We start from the raw sequence: 15,980 nt of genomic DNA on the forward strand, positions 1-15,980 counted from the left end.
CCAAACGTGTGCTAGAAAACATGACGCGTTGGAGGTTAGGGATGTGACAGAATAACAATCGTAAGGTGATGCATTCTTACAGCACTTCCATGCATTTGCAGCTCATTTAATAAAAAGAATTTCTGTAGTCACCTAATCGAATTATCTCAATAATGTGGAAAACAGAGATGCCAAATCCTTTTCATTCAAGCCATATCCTGACACACTCGGCCATGTGACATCTGGCAAGTTTCTCCAACTCGCCCTTGTTAAATTCAGTTAGTCACCTCTAAGTTAATTTCCTAGATTCCACAAATTAAGAGCATGAGAGGACATGTGACATATGCTTCAACTGTGTTTTGCTAAAAGCTTTGCAAAGATATTACAGGCACAGCTGAGAAGCCACACCTATCTAAAAATCAAAGCTTGTTGCTGTACTGGTACCACCAGCCATATGCAACACTAGAACGCACATGTTTTCAGACTGGCTTTCATGGGCTGCCCCAGAATCAGAAGAAATTGAAGCAGCAGACACTTTCATGGGATTATTTCCAAGCTAATAAACCATGCAAACAATCAGAAAGTTAAACACATGAAGTCACCCCTTAATCTGCATGCTTTAGATGGGTCAGGGTTTTGTTTTATTCAGGTTACCTCCTTTGATATCCTAACTAATCACAAGTCTTTCAGTTTATTTTTGCACTCTTCTGTTTAAGTTTATAATGAGGAAGAGCAACAAAGTTGTTACACACAATATACATACAAAAGCAACAAATACATTTTGTTAAAGATAGGCCAGATTTCTCTGATTTTCTTGCCCATTATTGATTCCACTGGAGTACTTGACATTAGAGGGGGTGCATTTTTCCATCATGTGAAGAATTTAACATAAATAATAAATCCTTTGCTATAAATAAATAAATAAATAAATCAATCTACTGTTGTCCGACAACTTCATGGAATGATTGAGCAGATTTCCTTAGCCTGTGTGATGCAGTGGAGCAGATTAGATAATCAGAAGATCAACTTCAAAAACAAAAACTTAAATTCTGGTCCCAGAGACTGAGCCAGAGGTAAGATAGTGCAGTAAGCCTCAGTCTCATAATACCTCTACAAATTCTTCCTAAAATAATTTATTTTTTTTCTTTAGGACTGTTCACAACTCTCTGATGTGCCACCTAGAATTTCAGTGGCTATTACTATCAGTCCAGTTCTTATCTGGAACCACAAGATAATGTTTTTTATCTAGGAAAAAATACAATCAGGCCTATTTCTTGAAGAAAAAAAAAACCAAACAGAACATCAGGAAGGAAGCTGTCTTGACAAACAACAAAAATTTGATTACATTTCAGAGGATGGGACATGTACTATTACTTTGCTTTGTGTAATGCCATTGGTAATGTAAACAGTGATTAACACATGAAAAATTCAACTGAATATCTGTATTTGAAAAGACAAAGAAAAACAAGAGTCAAAAACTGTCACAGAGGTATGGTTGTCATGTAACAAGGACAGGTTAAGGGTGACTACTCTTAAAATAATAATTCAGGCCACCTGGGAGGGCTCCTGTACTTTAAATGTGCAGTTAGGTCCACACAGAAAAATCAGGTGATCCTCCAACAGGAAAATGACTGAATGCAGCTTCGAAATGCTTGGATTGAACTTTGCTCCTCTCTCTATACTTCTTGGTTTAGAAAGCACTCTTGGTTTCTGAGAACATGGAATGTTCATTTCAACATCCTCCTTCTTGTTCCTCATTAATGCAACACCTCTTGATCCCTCCATCTTTCAAGTGTTTCACTGAAGTGAGTTTCACAGATGGTGCATACAGAGAGCAGAGGCATGAGAGGACACAGGGCAGAAGCTAGTCATGTGGCTTAATTCAAGAACAGAAGGCACATAGATATCATAGGCACGGTATAAGAACCTGAGGAAAAAAGTCTATGATCTGAATCATATTCTGAATGTATCAATTCACTACTGAACTTTAAGTACAGGCCCTGTCTATTTGACTTTTCAAAAGCAGAGAATACTAGACATTATTAGAATCAACAAAAAACAGCCAGCCAGATCACCTCTATAAGTTCTTTCCAAATTCAGTGCCACCTTGAATGGGAAAAAGATGTCAAACGGGAGCTTCCAGTGCGTTTGAGGCTGGCCTCGTGGAGGTTCTGGCCAGTGTGTCATGTCAGTGAAGATAACGACAGTTGTCAAAGGTACGGTGCTTGTGCTTAGGAACTGTAACAAGAAGAAAGCACAAGGAGTTCAGCAAGCTTAATACAAAAGACACATCTCTCCTTGATTTGCTAAAGGAGACCCACTGTAGATGACTGGCAAGCAAGATGTCTTTAGGATGGCAGGAGTTAAGTGTTCCAAATAGATTTTTTTAGTGGAGTAACTTCTCTTTCCCAAAATTGATACTTAGCAGATAAAATTGAGGGCACAGGTCTCAGGAAAGATCAGTAGCTACTGTGCATCGTATGTTACAGATCTCCAGAATGAAAGCAGACTCAAGCTCTGCTAGCGTAAGCCTTTGTTAGGATAAAAGCCAATCTGTGAAATCATCACCTCGTTCACTTCCCTGGAAACAATCTGGAGGATTGCCTTTACAACAAAGTTGTGCAGGAAGCATTCAATAAACCTCCGAGACAGAATTCGTGGCTCTTCAGAGAAAAATACTGAGACTCCTGCTGGGGAATTTTTGTGGTACCTCTCGAGGCAAATTAAAACCACTTTTGTGCTTAAATGTAGAAGAAAAACATAACGAACAATTCATTGGGCAGAGCCCTACGGCAATACTTGGTTCTACACAGAGTCTGCAAAGATTCATCATGAGCAGACTCCTTACAGACACTTGCACAAGCACCAGTCCTGACAGGGTCAGCATGGGGCACCTCAGCCTGGCTGTGCCTCCATGTCCCCAGAGGTGGCCCCAGAGCTTGGGCCCTGAGCAATCCCATTCCAGGATGGCTACAAAACAATACTGAGGCTGTTTCTTATCTCATCACCAAGGCAAACTGGCATTCCTGCTTCCAGCCAGTTTTAGCCCCTTCCTGCAGTTAGGCCTTCTTGCCCTCTGTGCCTGATCATTCCTCGGTCACAAATTACCCTTCACTTCTGATGGATCTAAGTTCTAACAATGAGTAAACATCCAGTAGGCACAATCACCCTAGTCAAAAAGAAGCCTTAAAATGATTCTGGCTTTGTGTCTGAACCTTCAAAAATCTGCCTTAAAATCAGAGATAAGTGGGGAAAAAACTCCATACACAACCCTTCTTCAACAGCTGGGAGAAGGCAGCCACAAGCAACTTCCAGCATGCTCCTGTATAGCTTTACATGGTTTAAGATTGTCTTGTATTTTCAGGAAGTCCAAATAAAACTGTGACCAGATATTATGGATGGGTGTTGAAAATGGGATGTCTCGGGTTTTGTGTTTTCTGGTCTTTCATAAGTCAACTCTCCAGTGACACAGCGTGGTTTAAAGGAAAAGGTTTTCTCTAAAGGATGGATAGTTCTTGGATAGAGAATCTGTAGGCTAAAACTGGCAAGTGACATAATTTATAAGTAAAGCAACACGCAGAACGCATTGATGATCTTACTGGCATGCTTACAAATGGCTGCAATTCTTAACTGCTGGGTATGGCACCGACTGGTACCTTTGCTAAAAGGTCTTTACTAACAACCCTAATTTGCGGATTGCCACCGATGAATTTGGTACTGATTTTAATGGTGTGGCTGTTTCTTGCTGCCAGAAACCTGCTTTCTTATCATTTGCTTTGCAATATACCTTACAGCTCTAAAGTAATTAGCATCAGTTGCTCAAGCAGATGAAATCTGAACCTTATAGTTCTTGATTGTCTAATCCTTACGGAGGGATATGCACCCCGCACTTTTACCAGGAACACAAGTCCCCCTCCTCAGACAGAAGCCCTGTTAATAGAGCCACGTAACAGCTCACATTTAGAAAATATCTTCGTGGAGCAGGGGTGTCAGTTTGCCTCAGGGCAATGTGTTTTACAAGGTGAACATTTTCCTGTCATGGAGGATGAAGAGGTACCATGACACACATCCAAACAAGTGACGTAAAATCTCATTTAGGCTGAAGTTTAAAAGAGTAGTAACAGATCAGAGAGACATTTGCCATGTCATACCTCACTGCCATGAGAACACCATGGGCAGGTGTCAGCTGCTCTCCCTAAAGCCCTTGCAGAGAAGTATAAGCCTTGAAATATATGTGCTGCCCAAAAGACTTTGTGATGTCAGTAATCCAGCCTTACACCAAAATGGAAGCCACTGACACATGCTTGAAAAAGTCTATTCGTTCTCCTTTGCGGACCTGTTAGCCCTACCCTCCTGCTGACAGCACAGAATCATAGAATAGTTTGGGTTGGAAGGGACCTTCAAAAGTCATCTAGTCCAACCCCTTTGCAATGAGCAGGGATATCTTCAACTAGATGAGGTTGCTCAGAGCTCCATCCAACGTGACCTTGAATGTTTCCATCATGTAACCTTCTCTTAGAAGCCTGCTTTCTGGCTTACAGCCTTTCCTTATCAAGGCTTTATGAGACAACTAGATAAACGTGTAGTTATAGAATGTTTGTAACTACAACTTCATACTGAGCATAATTAAAAGTTTAAAGTTTGAGTCCTCAAGTGGCAAAATGTGGTTTGGGGTTGGAAAGAAGTTACCTTTTCCAGTTGTACAACTGATTTAGGACAGTACTGATAAGTCCATAAAACCACCTTCCTCTATGCAGCTGTTAAAATACAAAATCTTGCCATTGCAGCCAGACCACTGCTAAAGTTCAGTAAATTTCAGTTCAGTAATATCAAGAGCATTTGATTCCTTGGATCTTAAATAACCTGTGAATCCCATTTAATTACCTCTGAGTGTGAGGGAGGGGTTTTAAATTCCATACCTTCAGGGGGTGACACTGATAGAAGTACCGTGCACCTAGTATCTGAGCTTGTGGGTTGGACAGGAGGCCCACCTTAGTCCACAGTATCTGTATCTCCAGGGTCACAGGAACCATGCAGCAGGAAGTGCAATTCACAGCCTGAAAACAAAACATACCCCAAACATCTTAATATAGTATCTTAAAGGCGAAAAGGATCATTATGGTCAAAGTCTAGTACTTTGGATAGCACAGGTCACAGAACCTGAATCGGTCACTTCAGCACTAATCTCATAACTTCTGGTCAGGTCTACCACCCATTTTAGAGCTATAACCATCTTGTTGTCATCTCATTTCCAAAAAGGATTTGGCTTAGCTCTACCACTTGGATTTTGCATTCTATTAGGCCATCTCCTGACAGATTAATAACTATTAAAATAGAATTTCCCTCCTGTGTAAGTACTTGGATCACAAACTTTTACCCTTATTAGGTAATATATAAATATCCTTAGAAACTGGGAAATCAGAAAGGATGATAGTAATAAAAGCATCACATTAACAGGAAGTAGCCAGGTAGTATTAATTTTAGAAGGCTGTTAGAAAACTAGTTAATACAACACTACATTCAGTATTGAACTCTTTTTGCCCATTTAAATAGCAGGAACAGGAATCAAGAGATATTAAATCTTTAAATCTGTCAGGGTTCGTGGTTGTGGGGGTTTTTTTTGTTTAGTAAACATCCTAATAATACGAACCGTAATAAGAATGACTGCTTACAGGCATTAAGACCTCTGAAAGTCAGTGGATCATCACACAAAGAAAGTAAGCCCAGATGAACTAGGTGGTTCTTTATTTCCCATGCTCACACTTCCCCAAGGCAACACAAAGATAGGAAAGGAAAAATATTCACAGGTCTTTTTGCATTCATATTACCTGCACACTGCAGTTCTGAATCAGAATGGTTGTCCATTCTTCTGCCTGGGTTGAACGAGCACTGCCAGTTATAGCAACTTCCTCTGCTCCGTTCATCCCCTGAAGAGCCTTGTATAACTTCTGCTGGATGTAAATACAGTTACTTTCTTCCAGTATTGGGGATAAGCTGGAAATGAGAAAATAACAGCTTTGACAAAGTGATTTCCAGGACAGAAAAAAAAACGCTATCAACATCCTTCCTTCATTATCAGTATTTCTTCTGCTCTTGTAATGAGTCAACAGAATCATTACAGAAATATTGGTATTAAACAGATGCAGATTTCAATCCTCTCTGCAATCCAGAAGGGAGAAGAAGAACATGGCAGGGTAACACATAATAAGGGAAACTGACAGCTTTTTAGCCATCTTATCACATCAGTGGTCATATACCTGTCCTGTCACCAACACAAGAATGATCCAAATCATCAAAACAATAACTTTTTAAGGTTCCATGATAATTCATTCCTCAAATACAAACTCTACACTTGCCCAAGGCATGTTGCCAGACTACAGCCTTAAAACATCTCCCAGATGATCTTCACAATGTTTGGATTGTTCTAGAGGTCCCCCATCTCTCTGAGTATATGAAAGACCTGTAGAGATCTATTGTTGACCTCAAGGAAGGACCTAGGCTCCACAGCAGTGTGTGACAGACTATGGAAAAATGTGCTAAGTGAGTCCACACCTTCCAAATGTGTCAGGAAGGGTGACTGCAGAGTGTGCTGTTACCTGAGCTTGCAGCCAATCCTCATATTTCTTCCAAATTGTACTGTGTGTCTGAGCAACTGTGAGCAACTTCCATCACCTTCACTCCGTAAAATGCTCATCTGACAGACTGCATGTCAAGAAGCCAAACAAAAGCATAAACAGACAATACAGGACACCCAACTTGTATTTAACAATCCTCTCACCCCACATTCCCCCTTACCCCTATCACAGTTGTGACCAAAAGGCCTGCTGATGGCTGCAATGTAATACTAAGGTATGCCCTCACAGGTAAGGACAGAATCTCAAAAGTCCAGACAGTAGAGTATCAGAAGTCAACAAACCTAGTGATAAATAAAACTCGATAGCAGAAAAAGGATACATGCTGCATGGCACCACTGTTTGCAATCAGCAGTGGTGCTCCAGTGATATAGCCAGGGTTTCCACTTCTAGGCAGCATACGAGAAAGAGTCCTGGTCTACAAAGAGGCAAAGGGAAGAAAGAAAGGAAGAGGAAAACATTAGCGCCAATGAGACCCATTCATCTCAGAAGATCAAAGTCACGTTCTCAAAAATGTGAATGTAACCCATTTTTTGAATGACTGAATAATGTGTACTATTAAAATTTCTATTATTTGTTTCCAAATCCTTTTTCTTACCTGGCAAGTTCATGTGCAGTCCAGGAGGTAAAAAACTAAATGTCAGTACCCTGAAACATGGATACTACCAGGACAGCTCTTGAGACAAGAAATTGTTATTGCTCAGCATTTGTCTCTAAAGAAGTAAGCATATCAGTCTGGGCAATTCTACAGATGATCTGCAGAACAAACCCTGCCTTGACCCTAATTCTGAGTGGCGGATTCCACTTCTAAATTGTTTTATGGTGAGAGTCTCTGGGGATAACTTCAGAAAGGTTGCCCTGCACACTTATCAGCCCCTGAGGTCACCACTTATCCCACTTTTATTGCCTCTATGGGGCAAGGTTTATATGAACTTCAAAACACATCAGTATTTCTCAGATTTGCACACCCTCCAAAGCAACCCTTCTTCCTGCTGCACCGGCAAAGTTAAATAAGTACCTGAAATAAATTTAGCAACTTTGTTCCCAAACACTGAACACCTCAGATACAGCACCAGCTCCAACCCTTTCCTTCACAAGACCATGCTGGTGACCCTGACCTCATCCTCTCCCCTTCTCCCACCACCAAAAAAAACCCCAAATCAAATTAAAAAAACAAAAATAGTCTGATAAAAATAATCAGCCCCTTCAAACTTCTGCAGTGCAAGACTGCATGCTTGCACTGAGCCTGAATTTTTCTACTAACATGGTTTACTTGAGACCAGAGCATTGTCCCCTCCTTCCTTCAATCACCAGCTGTGTCCCAGGGTTCTGGTGCTACCATACCACAGTGACACTGCTCTGATCTTTTCACATCTCATCTGTACAAAACTGGGTCACAAACTACAGACTACAAACTCAGTAACAAGCCAAGGGAGGATGGGGCACTCACCCAGAAGTGAAAAGTGAAGTGCTGCTGCAGGGAGGATCCTGAGTTCCCAGAGATGTTGCTCACTTTGAACCGGACAGAAACACTCTGAATCCCATGTGTGCCACTGAATTCTATCTCATAGATCACCTGAAAGCCCAATTCAGAGAAGAATCAGAAGCAGAGTCAGGGCAATGACTTTAAGCTAATGTTGAGCTGCCCAAAGGAAAGAAGATTCAGATACCTCAGAAACAACACTGGTACATGTGTTGTCTTTCATGTGAGGAGCTCCAGGCGGTGCAACTGCAGTGACCTTTACCTGGAGACAGCATATTAACAATTAGCAACTGTTTAAAAGGAACGTGCCTTTCTTACTCTTTTGCAATGCTTTTCCACCTAAGTCACATCTACCTCTCTGCTGCAGCTCTGATCTGTGGACACATCACCCTCCTCCAGATGCCCATTTTTTTCTAAGAAAACAAGCTACTTCCGTGACTCCAGCCCTATCTATGCCCATTCACATAAAAAGTACATCTTTCCTTATATCTCTTTATTTTTTTCTATAATGTCATACTTTTGTCCAAAAAATCTTGTCTCAGACACAGAACATTCCCATTAACCCAAGTTCCCAACCCATGGGCACTACTATGAATGCCTGAGATTCCAGATGTATTTTATTTCAGAAGCAGAAATTATTTTCATTGGCAAAGAGACTGACCTTCATGGACTGCACAATGGTGTCATTAATTGGGACCTGGGGAAAACAAAAAAAAAACAACAAACAACATCAAAAAACCAATCTATTTTCTGGGTTTGCAAATGCCTAACCATCACTAAATAGAGCCTATGTATTACATTGACAAAAATTAATTTGTTTATTCCAGATGTGTAAAAAACTCATCAGCAATTTGTGATCTAAAAAAAAATAGAAAAAAAGAAATCACAGACGTAATCCACAGAAAGCTTTTTTAGAATATCAGAAGACAAATTTTATTCTTGGCCTTCCTAATGGCCTGCAGAATTCAGTTACTTTAAAATACCAGCAGCTTTGATCCATTCCTGGAGCTCCCCCTTCTGGAATCAAGTAATTACTTCAGCTTCCATTTACGGAAAAAATAACTTTTGGCCACAGTGACAAAGAGAGCCCTGAATACACGAGTAAAATCTGATCAATAGAAGACACTCTACTATAGATATGTAGATTTAGATTTCAAATATAAGGGTAAACTGAGTCATTAGCCTTAATAAGATGTTAATATTTACACTGCCATTTATCTTGGAACACCAGAGAAACAGAAGGTAAGAGATGTTTTCATGTTAACATTCAGTAAGACCAGCATGATGAGCCCAGAACAATAAATTTGTTATTTTGAAATTATTTTCAGGACAAATAACATAGAAATTGATAGGGAATTCAATATATAAATGTAAATAAAGCTAATATCGATAACTGGCCTTCAGTATGATCTTGGCGATAACATACTGCGAAAAACAAACCTTCATTCATTACTAAGAACATGCATTGCTTGGTTGATTAAGTTGATGGAACAGATGGAAATACTTTGATAAACAGTCTGCTTAAAATGCAAGAGAGTTCTAGTTAAACCATTAAAACTATGAAGTTTTAATGAAGTACCTGTTAAATGCATTAAAAATTTGCTAATAACTGAAATTTATTGGAAAGTAGTTTGAACTGAGAGATTATCACTGATAATGCCATTTTTAACAGGATTTCCAGCAAGAAACCTCCTTAACAATCAGGAGATCAGGGATGACATACCAGACGACCTTTAGTTTTCCAGTTAGCTGAAGCTGCAATGGAAGGCAATGGAAAGTCAAGCAAATAAGATGTTGAGCAAAAGGAAGAAACACGACATGCACCTTTAACACAGCGAAGTCACGGTAGTAGGAGGCAGCATCTAGGGCAGGGTCAGTAACGCAACTCTTGCTCAAGTTGGCAAAAATTCGAGTACAGCTTGTGCTTTTACTGTCCAGGAAGCCTAAGTTAAGACATGATGACAGATAAAACAGAAGCAAACCACCCTAGGACATTCTTCCCCCTTTACTAACCAGCAGGATTTCCATCAACACAAAGCCCACTGGCTCCCATTTTTACTGGCTGTCTAAGTGTGCTCAGTACAGATGACGAATCAAAGTAGATTAGGATTGGATCACCAGCCTGAAAAGACAATTTGGAGAAATCACAGTGTGACTATGCAGTACTAAGGCCAAGCGCAAAGTGATGACATCATCAGGGCACAGAGACAAATTTATACTTCTCCTCAGTGTACACACAGTTTTGTCTAAAGGGTTGTCCAAACTTTTAAATACAAGAAAACTGATCAGAAACTTTTTACACAATAAGAAATGAAAAGAACTGAAAGACAATATGGATCATAGGTAGAAAAATAAGAATCTTTCAATCTATTCTCATTAGATCTCATTACAGACAGCTTTAGTAAAAGTGTATCTGCAAACTGGTTGGTATTTTCTTTCAACTCACCCGATAAAAGGCAGGGAACGATGGCTGGACTTGTGACGGTGCTAAGAAAGAGTGTCTGCCATACTTCTCCAAGAACTTAAAAAAATCAGCTTCTTTGATATCCTGTGGCTGTTGGAAATAGTTGAGCTTTGCTAAAGGTTGAAAAGAGAAAAAAAAAATCTACCAATATCAAATTACTAGAAAAGACAGATCTAAGAAAAAGTAAATATAGTGTCAATATTTTTAAAAGGAACAACTTCAGTAATTATAAGTTAGATAGGGCCTTATATTAATTAATCCACAGTTAACACTGCTAACAGACTAATAAAAGCTATGAATAGGATGATATCATGAATACTAGTTTATACTGTTTCATGGGAAACAGGTGTTAATACACAAATGTGGCTTTCCAAAAAAGCATGAAAACTGCTTAAGACAACTATCTTCACATGCGCTCTAATGTCTGCAAGATGCCCAAATTTGACACACATGACATTTTAATGACAAAACACTATCGATACACAAGTTCACCAAAAGCAACATTAAATGGATTCAAAATAATTAAGGTGGGTAAAACTCAACGTAAGTATGTATAGGGAATAGGCATCCTATAAATAAACCCACAGACTTTCTATTTGGTATCCCACAGTGATGCCCTAAAATCAGTCTAAGACATATGTGAAACTCCACCCTTAGTACAAGATGGTGAAAAGGCAGTACTGGAAAAAACTGCAAATGGAAGAAAGGGCCACGGAGGGCACAAAAGAAAGAGAAGACTGGGTGTGATGGGCTATCAAGGTCGGAGGAATGTCAGCGTTGTGAATAGCTGTCAGATGGAGAACAACAGTATGAAAAAGTAGAAAAATAAATAAACTGAAGGATGGCAATAGTCAGAAAACCAGGCAAGAAACATGACTGGGTGAAGCAAAGAATGTTTTACACTGTGGATCCAGCTGCTATCAATTATCAATTAAGGTGAAGGAACAATTATAAAAGGCAGGCCATTTCCCCCTGGCTGCGGGAGATGTAACAACCTGCAGCTGCCTTCTGGTGACCCTGACGTGATGTGACCCCAAGGTGATGTGATATAATAAAGAGACCCCAAAAGAGACGGAGCCAGAAGAGCCAGAGCTGGAGCCAGAGCGAGCATTCCTTCGTCAAAGAAGGTAAAGCTACCCCAAAAGAGGGAAGCAAGAATTCTATTTAATTGGGTCTCTGCTCACCATGAAGTTCTAAAAACTAGTAAACAAAAAGGGGGAATTGTGGATCCAGCTGCTATCAATTATCAATTAAGGTGAAGGATCAATGATCAATTAAGGTGAAGACGGGCCATTTCCTCCTGGCTGTGGGAGATGCAACAACCTGCTTTGGAGCCGCAGCCTGAAGCCTTCTTCTGGTGAGTGACATCTGGTGACCCCGATGTGAACAAAGAGACCTTGCCGGAGCCGGAGCCAGAAGAGCCAGAGCTGGAGTGAGAATTCCTTCAACAAATAAGGCAAAGCTACTCTGTGAAAGAGGGAAGCTATTTATCTGGGTCTCTGCTCACTGTGAAGTCTTAAACTAGTAAACAAAAAAAGGGGTATTGTGGATATGAAGCCAGCTGCTACGAATTTGTAATTATGTAACTAATTAAGGTGAAGGCCCTTCCTACAAAAGGTGGGCCATTCCCTCCTGGCTGTGGAAGATGCAACAACCTGCTTTGGAGCTGCAGCCCCTGATGTGGTGAGGGACACTATGCTTCAGGAAAGACAGCTGAAGTAGAGTACCACAGTCAAGAAAGAGTAAGGACAGTCATGGAAAGAGCCATTAGTGCCAAGCAGAGGAAGAAAAAAACCTGCACCTTTGAGAAGTATCATAAAGAAGTATTAGCAAAACTTGAACACTACTCTGGTATCTGCTAGCAATGGTTTCAATGAGGTGAAGTCAATTTATGCATCACAACCTCATTGTTACTGGCTGCAATAATTCATTATGTTCAAGAGCCTGTTCCCACTTGTCCTTTTCCAGGAGGCCTGCTGGAGCAGGCTTGATTATGTTTCTGGCAGTGGTAGCTCACGTCACCATCCATCCTGGAATGGCTTCTTCCACAATCAGTTGATGAGAACATAAGTCTTCCTATATTTCCTTGAGGAACGCCAAAGGGGAGAAGGCTGTTTCTACCAGAAAACTTCTATCATCCTTCAGATGATCCCAACTACAGTTATTTCCCAGATGTTCTTCTAACAACAAGCACAGAAAAGGAAAAGGCCATGTGAGCAGTCAATTCTGTTGCTCCCCTAATGTACATGTTGAATCAAATGTCTAGGGCTTGTCAGTGGGCCTAATCACGTGATAGATACGGGGCCCAAATATTAAATGGCCAGAAAAACCTGGTGCCAGATGATCCTTTCTTTGGATGAGACTACAAAAATCAGAATCCTAATCCTACTTTCATGATACTATGGGTGGTGTGGAAAAAAGATAAAATTTAGCTACTTCCAAGTTACAGGCTGTAATAGCCAGGAGCCTGATGGCATTGTCAGCTGTGCTTAAATTCTCATCAAAATTCATCCTTACTCTGAGACCTATTGAAAACTGGAACAGGTGAAGTTCTAACACTATTATGTATCATAGTGTGGCCTTCATTGTTTCTTTGCTCTTACCTGTATGCAAAACATTCAGGCAACGTGTGAAGAGCTGAAAGCAGGACTAGATAATAGGAAGCTAACCCTGTTTTGACTAGTTGTTGGACCAGTTAACCTCTTGAGCCCCTCCCAACACAAAATGCTCTATTATTTAGGTCAGAAGTAGATGGGACTGTGGGTCAAAACTCCCAGGCAAAAGACTCAAAAGAGAAAATGGTAATTGTTCAAATGCAAGACCCTAGGGAATCACAATTAATGCCAGAGAGTTCGACACCGAATCAGTCAAATGAAGTACAATGTGGAAAGCAGAAAGAGAAAAAATTGCTAATGGCATAACCTACAAGGGTGTATATGATACTAGCGAAAAAATATTGGCAGTAGAGAAGAAAGTATGAAAATAAGCATATGAAATAAAGAATCAAAGATATGACAAGTAATCACTTTCTGACAAGGATAATCATGGCATATTTCAAACAACCCTTATTTATCACAGAATCACAGAATGGTTTGGGTTGGAAGGGACCTCAAAGCTCATCTCGTTCCAACCCCCCTGCCATGGGCAGGGACACCCTCCACTACACCAGGTTGCTCAAAGCCTCATCCAACCTGTTCAACTTCCAGGGATGGGGCATCCACAACTTCTCTGGGCAACCTGTTCCACTGCCTCACCACCCTCAGAGGGAAGAATTTTTTCCCTTCAATCCAATCTAAATCTCCTCTCTTTCAGTTTAAAGCCATTGCCCCTCGTCCTATCACTACACGCCCTTGTAAAAAGCCCCTCTCCAGCTTTCTTGTAGGCCCCCTTTAAGTACTGGAAGGCTGCTACAGGGTCACCCTGGAGCCTTCTCTTCTCCAGGCTGAACAGCCCCAGCTCCCTCAGCCTGTCTTCCTAAGAGAGGTGCTCCAGCCCTCGGATCATCTTCATGGCCCTCCTCTGGACCCACTCCAGCACCTCCATGTCCTTCTTGCGCTGGGGACTCCAGAGCTGAACGCAGTATTCCAGGTGGGGTCTCACGAGAGCAGAGCAGAGGGACAGAATCCCCTCCCTCGCCCTGCTGCCCACGCTGCTCTGGATGCAGCCCAGGACACGGGTGGCTTTCTGGGCTGCCAGCGCACAGTGCCGGCTCATGGTGAGCTTCTCATCCACCAGCACTCCCAAGTCCTTTTCCTCAGGGCTGCTCTCAACCCATTCTCCGCCCAGCCTGTACTTGTGCTCGGGATTACGCCAACCCACGTGAAGGACCTTGCACTTGGCCTTGCTGAACTTCGTGAGGTTCTCACAGACCTCTCCAGCCTGTCGAGGTCCCTCTGGATGGCATCCCTTCCCTCCAGCATGTCCACCACACCACACAGTTGGTGTCGTCAGCAAACTTGCTGAGGGTGCACTCAATATTCGTTGCTCTAAGTGTAGCAAACTAAGTATCTCAGATACAGAAGCAATTGATAAAGGCCAGTTTGTGTTTAGCCAGAGACCCTGTGCTTAAACTGAGTGCTATGATCTTTTTATTTGTCTTTGGTGGTGGGACCCTGATTCACTACGGTCTCTCTGGAGCTATAACAGCCCAAATAATTAGAAACAATTATAACATGTAAGTTTTAAAAAAAAATTCCCTAAGCAGAAGAAATCTATCAATTAAATATGTGGCAAGAAAGGTCACTTACAGTCATCCAGCTGCACACAGAATAGCAGATCATGTCCAGCAGGGACAGCAATGGTATCAGTAGGATAAGGGGTATTACTTCTGAACATGAGTGATTTTTCCACACACACTTGACTCCCAGATCTGCAAAGACAAGTCCCCCACCCCCCCAAAAAAAAAACCAAACAACCGTTAAAGAGGCTATTCTTGCATAATTTCATATTTTACATTACTAAATGCCAGTAACAGAACACTATTGCTTTTCATCTGCTTACATGAGTTATTGTACAATTTGCATTGATAGTCAACTACAGAAAGCCTCTCTCATCATTGCAGTAACTCTGTGGATACTTTCTATTTGCATATCTAGAAATCACTCTGAAATCCCTGGAACAAAAAGTGGTAAAGCAATTCAGTGCCCATTCATCACAGCTCCTCTTGGTCCTGCTCACACCTGCAAGCTGCAAGGACAGGGCTCACCCACAGGCTGCTGCTCTCCCAACACCTGAAACTGTGTTTCTCACCGAGAGCATCCCACAGTCTGCAACGGCTTTACTGCCTCCCAGCCGTATCTTAAAGTTCCTTCTCCCCACGACAAGGCTTCCAGCTCCCAGCCCCCGCGGGCTCACCGCCGGCACCGAGCCCTGCTTTGCCCGGGCACTACAGCCTCAGTCACGCGAAGCCCTTCCGAGCCCTCGACTCGGGATTAAGGTGCCTCCCGTGCCCGAGGCGCGGCAAAGGCGGCAGCGAAACTAACGCCGCTGAGCTGCCGTTCCTGCGGCGCGCCCGGCCCCGGCCCCGGCCCCTCGGCCCTCCCTGGCCCACGCGCGACAGCGCCCGCGGCGGCGCCGACCGCGGAGGGAGCCGGCCCCCGGCGCACCTGCTGCCGCCGGCGAGGCGGGACGAGTCGGCGGCGCCGGGCGGCGGGCGGCGGGCGGAGAAGGCGGCGGGGTGGCGGCGGCGGCGGGGCGGGGGGGCCGGGCGGCCGCGGCCGGGCCCGGCGGCAGAGACCTGGGCGCCGGCCCGGCCCGCGGCGGGGGCTCGGCGCGGGGCCGCTTCCTCGCGGCGGGGAGCGGCCCGATGCGCGGCCCCTGCGGCGAGCTCGGCGGCGGCGGCGGCTCCCGGCGCGGTGCCGGGGCTACGGACGGCCAGCCGCGCCAGCAGCAGCGCCAGCAGCCACCCCCGGGCCCCGCGCAT

General features: G+C 42.8%; 1 protein-coding gene across 2 annotated transcripts; it reads right to left on the reverse strand.

Annotated features, from left to right (window-relative positions):
- Positions 1-1,298: 1,298 nt before the first annotated feature.
- Positions 1,299-15,980, reverse strand: TCTN3 (tectonic family member 3). Of its 2 annotated transcripts, none has more exons than XM_086616936.1 (13): positions 15,664-15,980; positions 14,806-14,927; positions 10,541-10,671; positions 10,108-10,216; positions 9,919-10,037; positions 8,756-8,791; positions 8,282-8,356; positions 8,062-8,187; positions 6,934-7,029; positions 6,576-6,673; positions 5,808-5,973; positions 4,870-5,036; positions 1,299-2,221 (listed from the first exon to the last, which is right to left on the reverse strand). In XM_086616936.1, exons 1-13 carry the CDS (start codon positions 15,978-15,980, stop codon positions 1,996-1,998), a joined length of 1,788 nt encoding a protein of 595 aa, XP_086473062.1. In that variant the 3' UTR covers positions 1,299-1,995. The 2 variants fall into 2 exon arrangements, with proteins under 2 accessions (XP_086473062.1, XP_086473063.1); XM_086616937.1 differs by lacking the exon at positions 15,664-15,980 and adding an exon at positions 3,938-4,012 and having other exon boundaries at positions 1,299-2,217; positions 4,899-5,036; positions 14,806-14,921.

Source organism: Tauraco erythrolophus, chromosome 9 (genome assembly GCF_009769465.1).
Source record: "Tauraco erythrolophus isolate bTauEry1 chromosome 9, bTauEry1.pri, whole genome shotgun sequence".
NCBI lineage: Eukaryota > Metazoa > Chordata > Aves > Musophagiformes > Musophagidae > Tauraco > Tauraco erythrolophus.

Excerpts from the sequence above, each read along its gene's own strand:
- TCTN3 (XM_086616936.1), bottom strand. The coding sequence starts at position 15,980 with ATGCGCGGGGCCCGGGGGTGGCTGCTGGCGCTGCTGCTGGCGCGGCTG. Across the intron at positions 10,672-14,805 it reads CTGTGTGCAGCTGGATGACT|CAAAGCTCAACTATTTCCAA; the intron begins GTAAGTGACCTT and ends TTCAACCTTTAG. Across the intron at positions 10,217-10,540 it reads CGTTCCCTGCCTTTTATCGG|GCTGGTGATCCAATCCTAAT; the intron begins GTGAGTTGAAAG and ends TTGTCTTTTCAG.